Raw genomic sequence first — 7,068 nt, forward strand, 5'->3', positions numbered from 1 at the left:
CTGCTTTGGCGCAGGGGCTGTCCCACGAGCTCCTGGGGTCCCAGCCACCCCGCAGGAAGGCCCGGGAGCAGGGTCCTCCTTCCAGGGGGCACTCGAGCCTGGGCCGAGTGGCTGCCCGGTCCCCAGCCAGCTAGGGCTGACGGTCAAAGTGGGAGGCCCCAGGCAGCCCAGGCTAGGAGGGCTGGGAACCCCCCCATCCTGTGTCCTTCTACTCCTTTAAACTCAAGGCGTCCTTGGCAACAAAAGTCTCTCCTCCCACCTACACACCTGGAAACGCATCGCAGGTGAGCAGAGGTTAGCTCGGCATGGCAGCGTGATGAAGCTAAAACTTTAACGTAGGCTCCTTTTCTACCTCTCTGTTCTTTCCAGTGCTCTCCAATGACCACGTACAAATTTTATCATCAGAAGTAAACTTTTTTTAAAGAAGAACCCACTTCCCTCTCCCCTCAGACACCGCCATCAGTAGCGAAGATGGGCCACCTGGAGACCTCTACCCTCCTCTTTCCCGTACCCTCTGGCACATTCACACACACCAGGGGAGAGTGTCACACGCAAGGGGATCTCGTTTCTAGGGCAACTCGTTGCTGGGAAGGTCACAGCGCTCGACTTCCCTGCTTCTCAGGTGCTAGACGCCTGTGTGACAGCAGGTGCACCCGGCAGGTGCACGCAGAGTGCGATTTTCCTTCCCGTCGCGGAAGTGGTCTCTGCTGTTCCCAAGGCTCCCTCACCACCTCCAAAGACGGCCTTGGATCTCTAATATGCCTGCGACCTCTTTAAGAAACCCAGGCTGGCATGAAGCCCCAAAGCAGGAGATCTTCAGAGCTCTCATCTCGGGCTGGGATGGCACCACCCACGCCCATCCCCATGGTGACTCCCAAAACATTGGGGGCAAGGAAAATGAGGAAGAAGGGGAGCTGACAAAAGAAGGGGAGGCCACAAGGAGACGAGAGAGCGCCTGGGCCAGAGCACGGTGCCACCAAGTCCACCTGGGTCCGCCTGCGACCCCTCCCGGCCCCGAGCCCCCTCCTCCCAGCAGGTCGTGCCCGTCATTGCCACTAACCTGGCCGTCCCCAGGCCTGGCAGCCGTGATCGGCACAGGAGGCCAGCAGCCCAGCTCTGCATGCCTCCGGCACTCCGTCACAGCACCAGGAAAGGCTCTCCTGTCACAGACACGATGCGGTGAGCCAGCAGGCCTGGGACGGGCCGTATCTGCGGCCGCTGCTCAGCTGACCTCAGCGTGGGCGGCTGGGCCTGGAGTGGGAGCAGAGACGGGCTTCTCGTGGTGTGTCTGTGCAGCGGGGAGGCGTCCTGTGCGCGCCAGCTGTGGGAGGATCTGGGCAGGGCGTGGCCCGACTCCAAGGGGGAGACTCGTCCCCACGTAAACACACCAGATAGACGGGAAGCAAGTGAGAACTTGAGACGTGAGGGGAGATTCCTAAAAAGCTGAGACCTCCTCATTCTGGAAAAACAAAGTCGAGGGGGATTACAGCAAAGTTTGCAAAATCACGAAGGACAACGAGAGAGCAGCACAGACCAGTCCAACAGATCCCGAGACAGAACAGCTCAGAGAACCTCACGAAGACAGAACCACAGGGGGCCGTTCCGGAAGCAGGGGTGCTGGGGGGCGTGGCCCTCACCGACGGCCAGCCCTGTGGCCACGGCGGGTGGTGGCCACGTGCCTCGTCGACGGGTGTGGGTGAGCAGAAAGTACGTGAGGTCTGCTGTCAGATCCCAGCTTTGAGGCTTTGAGCAGATAACACACCTCCCTGGGCCACTCCCTCACGTGTACAACACAGATCAGGATATCTTCCGTGCAGGAACGACAGGAGGACTAAAGCAAGTAACGCGTGAACCCCGAGGACAGGGCCTGGTGTGAGGGAGGTGCGCCAGGGGTCCCTCACGAGGGTCCGCATTCACCGCGGGGGCAACTCAGACGTGGTTGGCCCACAGGAATGGCGGACATGCATTTGGGGAGTGAGGCGTACCCCAGCTGTGGCTCAGTCCTTCCGTGCCTGAGCTTTACCATCCAAAAAGGGGACGAACCCTTCCACCTCGCAGGCCGATTGCTTGTGAAGACGCACCGCAAACTACAAAGGCACCTGCTACACCTGAGACGCTATGATCAGAGCTCGTAGCTGAAACCAAGAGGCTGGACAGGTTTGCCAAGGGAGAGAGAGGAGAAGGAGAGGAGGGGAAGGACCCGAGGTGTCACTTTCAAGGACATTAGCTCAGGGCGAGAAGCAAGCCGTGGAGAAAGCAGAGAAGCAGAAGAACGGACTAGGAGAGCGCGCCACCTCCAGCGTCAAAGGCAGAGAGTGGCGCCTTCCGAGGGGAGCTGCACGGAGCCCTCCTCTGCAGCGCACACTCTCGCCCCAGCCTGCCAGCCCGGCCGACACCGCCCGGCGCCCCACGGGGATGACGCCTCTCCCTCTCCCCGAGGAGGAGGACAGTTTCAAAGCTAAGGAAGTAACTACTGCAGAAGTCACCAGGGGCTGTGAGCATCCCTGTGCTGGGGACTCCGGAAGGAGGCATTCAGGAGCCATCTGCGCCCTGAGGAAAATGAAGAGCCTGTTAGGGACTCCCCTGGTCCAGCGGTTAGGACTCGGAGCTTTCACTGCCGAGGGTGCAGGTTCGATGCCTGGTCGGGGAACTAAGATCCCGCAAGCCGCACGGCGCAGGCTAAATAAATAAATAAATAAAAAATTTTTGAAAACGAAGAGCCTGTTGCTCTGACACGCCGAGGCTGAGCAGACCCAGGGGAGAGGGGCAGGAAGGCAGGCCGGCCATCGGGAGACCAAGAGGCAGTCTTCTAACCCGTCCCCCTCCGGGCCCACCACGCTCGCCCACTGGCACGTGTGTGCTGCAGTGCATGCCGCCCTGTCCTGGCAGCAGAGGCCGAGGGCCGGGGTCGGAGGGTGGGGGGAGCCCACCAGTAGGAAGAGCCCAGAGGGAGAGCAGTGGAGGGGGCCAGGGCAGACGCCAGCACAGTGGGGTAGAGGCTGAAGCTGGCCACGGCCGCTCAGCGGGTGCCCTCCGGGGTGTCTCTCTGTGGGCGGAACACCCAGCCCCCTCAAGGGCTCTTCCCCAGCCTGCCTGCCCTGGGGAGGCTCCCAGACCTCGCTGTCATTTTGGCCTGACACCTCTCAGGCCTTCCTGTGCTTTGTCCTGCCCTGCAGACAGAGACCCCGAAGCAGGAAGGCCTGCAGAGGGCTTCTATGCCGCCCCCCGGCTCCACGCGGGCCACACTCCGGCATCACAGACGCCTGGCGACCACAACTCTTTTTTTTCCAGACCAGCAAATTCCATCACCCGTAGCCAGAGTCAGCAAACCTCCTCTCCGGCTCTGCCTTGAGCACGTTTCACGGGTCTCTGTCAAGCCACTCCTGCTGTAACTTTGATCGCTCCTGCCAGGCCTCGGAGAGGCTCGCGGGCTTCCCAAGACACCTTCCCTACGACCTCACGGCTTCAACACGGTACGTGTACAATCAACTTCCATGAGTCCAGCACGCAAGACACTCCTCTCTGCCCTGGACAAACCCACGGCCTGTCCACCCACCCCTTCCTTCCATCCACCTGGGACCGCACTCTACCCTCAGTCCAGGAGCTATAAACGCACCACAGGCTGGAGACTGCCCGCACTTCGCCCGGGCCTCCGCTGCCCACTGACCGGGCTCGGCCTCCCTGTGCCCCTAGGAGCAGAGCCCCACTCACCGCCAGCCCAGCGCCGCCTTGGTGAGCCTCCCTGAGGGCTGGGCTGCCCGGATGGCCGGGCGGCACACGGAGCGGGAGCTGGGAGAGTCGCCAGGGCTGCTCTGAACAGCCACCGACAGGGCTTTGCTCAACCCTGCCCGGAACAAGGCCGTTATTAGGCCCAGGAATTGGAGGGTCGTGGTCCAGAAGGGGGCGGGTGCTGTGACCGAGATAACACGGGTCTGGAACAATTGGGCTACTGTTCCCTGGCGCCGAGAAAGGCACAGGCTCGGAATCCCAAACTTCTCAGGTGGGAAGTTCTGCCAGATGTCCATCCGCCTCTCCTCCCCCTGCAGGGCACATCCTCAGAGTAAACGGGGTTCAAGCCCTTCTGCCAGAAGCAGCTGCAGTCCGTCTTCCGCCTCTCTTTCCTGCACCTCTGGGCGCCTCCCTCTGGCAGTGTCCCGAGAACCAGAAACGGGCCTGGCACCTTCCGGGGCTGTCCCACTGGCTGGCAGGTGCGAGAAACGTGCCTTGGTCCAGGCACCTGCTCGCTGGCTTGGCCGCCCCGGGATGGTCCGGTCAGAGCGGTGCCGAGTTCCAGAACCAGGCGCCGCCAGCGAAAGGCAGAGGAGCAGAGCCTGCCAGCGGCTGGAGGGGGACTCGGGGAGGTCTGTTCTCCCTCCATCCCGGGAACTCACACCCAGGTGAGCTGGGCTGCTGCACGCAGACCTGTCCTCTCCAGAAGCCAGGAAAGACTGGATGCCCATGCAGGTGGGAAGCTAAGTCCCAGGGAGGGGGAGGCCTGGCAGAAGGGGGTCCGCAAAGCCCCAGGAGCGTGGCCGGATGCCAAGAGACAGAGCTGGGTCGGCTGACCTCAGGAGGGGGAAGGGAGGAAGAGCCCAGCCACAGACACAGGGCGAAGGTTCCAGAGCCTTCCCTGCTGTCCAACAGCAAGATTTGGCTCCCGCCATCCCTTTCCCCTCCGTTACCGAGCCCTCACGCCCATGACTAAAGAGACCATCAGCCAGATGGTCCCCTGCAGGGGGCGGCTGGGGGCTCACCATCTGGCGGGACCGACGCTGTGTGCCCGCCGCGCTGGGGACAGCAGGGCTGGCGCCGCACGAGAGCAGGGTCTCCTAAAGTGGACATCTCGCCAGGTGCCTACGACCGACCAGCCAGGCCTGGCCAGCGAGGCTTTGGTTCCCAGGAGGGCAGAACCAGAGGGCATGCGGGGACAGCGGGGCCCCAGGACAGCCGACGAGGGCAGCTCAATCACAGAAGGCTTCCCAGAGGCAGCGGCCTTGAGCTCGGTCACCTCCTGCCGCCCCGCCGCCCCTCAGAGGCCACGGGGCCTGAGAGCCTGTATCAGAGGAGACAGGAAATCAGTGGGGCCTTCGTGTCCCTCCTCAGCCAGGCCTGGGCAAGGTGGCCAAGGCGAGGGAGTGGAGGAGGGTGGCAGAGGCAGGGCCTGACACCTGCTGCTCCCCTCACTGCCGTGTCCCCCGCCCAGCTGGCTGCGACCCAGTGCGGCGCTAAGCGGCTTAGCCGAGGGCCCTGTCTCCTCAGCTCAGGACTGGCGTCTAAGGATGCGGGAGCAGGGTGGCCTCAGCCAAACAGGGCCGGTGCGACCATCGGTGAAGCCAAGCTCGTCCCTCAGCTCCTCTGAGCCTCCTAAAGAAGGACAAGAGCAGCCCTGCCTCCTGGTGGTGACGGGGGTTCGGTGGGGTCATAGGAGCGAGGCCAGCTCCGTGCCTGGCCCACAGGACACCTCCACGCTGGGGCCCGTGACAGTGGCGTGGAAGCACCGCGGGTTTGACCAGCAGAAAACGAGGTGCAGAGCTCAGCCACCATGCAGTAACTCAGGCAGGAAAAAGGCAGAAAAACTCATGGAAAACTAGAGCATCCCTAGGACAGGCTCGAGGAATGACTCTGTATTGGGCGATGTTCTCTGCTTTGGGTTTTAAGGCCCATCCTGAGCCCTCATCCCCCGGCGCACCGGTCCACCCACAGCCCAGCGCCCTCTGGCTGGCTCGGAGGTGGGGCCCGGAGCCCAGGGACTCTGCCCCCGGCACTGTTCCCGCCGTGGTCCCGCCTCTAAGGACACCCTCCCACTGTCCCAGGCACGCGGGCAGGGTTCAGGGAGCAGCCACCGCGGAGGACACGGGACGCCCAGCTGTCAGTGTTGCCGGATCTTCCGGGAGGGAAGGACCAGCGCAGAAGATCACACGTACACTCAACGAGGGCCCCGTGCCCTGTGGCACCTTCAGGGTGACCAGGGCACCCCCGCCGCAGCCCCTCAGCCCTGCTGACCACTAGAGCCCCTTGCTTGTCCTGTGCCGTCAGCTGAGCACAGAGAAGGGAAGGGACAGCCCCGTCCTCGGGACCTGGTGGGCAAAGGAGGAGAAGACACCTGGCCGTCCGGGCTCTGCCCAGAGCTGACCGTGGGAGCCGAGCAGCCATGTCCCCGTTCTGGGAGCTGCCCACTGGGGGCTGGGAATGCACGGTGCAGGGGCTGGGCAGGGAGCTCAGCGCAGAGGGGCAGGTGGGCGGCAACCCCGGAGGGCCAGGCCACCAGGCAGAAGGCACACCCAGGCCTCGGGCCTCGGCCGCGCCCACACCAACCAGGGCTCGGGGGAAGAGCCCCTCCCAGGCTGTCCCCGCCCCCGCCCCCCCCCACCCCCCGGCTCAGGGCTGGGTGAGAGGAGCTCTTGATGGGGCCCCTCCCTGCCCGCTCCCAAGCAGTCCCTCCCCAGGGGACCAAGGAGGCCTGAGAGGGAGACCCCTGAAGCTGGCCTGGGGACACCACAGGGGCAGGGAGGCAAGAGGCCCGGACAGCAAAACGCTCTCTCCCTGGATCAGGGCTACTCCCTGCCCAGAGGAAGAGGGAGGTGGCCAGGTCTAGAATGCAGAGCCCCTCCTGCCCCAGGCACAGCCCCCAGCCTGCCAGGGTCCCGACTCAGCAGCTGCGCCGTGGCCGCGGTGAGGAGGGGGCAGGGGACGGGACTCTGCCCTCCACAGCCCGGCCAGCAGCATTCCATTCTATCCTGAGTGAGTGACACAGCAGAGCCCCAAGTTGGCAGTGCCAACTGCCTCCCAGCCCTGCTGAGTACACTGGCCGGGCCAGCCCCTCCACGCGGGCCAGGACCGGGTGAGATCACTGGTGTAAGGTCAGGGCCCCAGCGCCTGGCCTCCCACCTACAAGGAAGAAACCCAGGCACTGATGGCGCAGCGGTTAAGAATCCGCCTGCCAATGCAGGGGACACGGGTTCGAGCCCTGGTCCGGGAAGATCCCACACGTCGCGGAGCAACTAAGCCCGTGTGCCGCAACTACTGAGCCTGCTCTCTAGAGCCTGTGAGCCACAACTACTGAGCCCG

The 7,068-nt window shown here is 63.8% G+C and overlaps 1 protein-coding gene across 1 annotated transcript; it reads left to right on the top strand.

The window, feature by feature from the left end:
• Nucleotides 1–471: 471 nt before the first annotated feature.
• On the top strand, nucleotides 472–7,058 carry LOC114485628 (uncharacterized). The gene is made up of 4 exons (XM_028487418.2): nucleotides 472–507; nucleotides 3,316–3,473; nucleotides 4,047–4,397; nucleotides 5,814–7,058. The coding sequence occupies exons 1-4, from the start codon at nucleotides 472–474 to the stop codon at nucleotides 6,007–6,009; spliced, it is 741 nt and encodes a 246-aa protein (XP_028343219.1). The 3' UTR covers nucleotides 6,010–7,058.
• The last annotated feature ends 10 nt before the right edge of the window (nucleotides 7,059–7,068 follow it).

Source organism: Physeter macrocephalus, unplaced genomic scaffold (genome assembly GCF_002837175.3).
Source record: "Physeter macrocephalus isolate SW-GA unplaced genomic scaffold, ASM283717v5 random_1941, whole genome shotgun sequence".
Lineage (NCBI taxonomy): Eukaryota > Metazoa > Chordata > Mammalia > Artiodactyla > Physeteridae > Physeter > Physeter macrocephalus.

Excerpts from the sequence above, each read along its gene's own strand:
- LOC114485628 (XM_028487418.2), top strand. The coding sequence starts at position 472 with ATGGGCCACCTGGAGACCTCTACCCTCCTCTTTCCC. Across the intron at positions 3,474-4,046 it reads GACCTCACGGCTTCAACACG|GGCACATCCTCAGAGTAAAC; the intron begins GTACGTGTACAA and ends CTCCCCCTGCAG. Across the intron at positions 4,398-5,813 it reads TCCCGGGAACTCACACCCAG|GCACGCGGGCAGGGTTCAGG; the intron begins GTGAGCTGGGCT and ends CCACTGTCCCAG.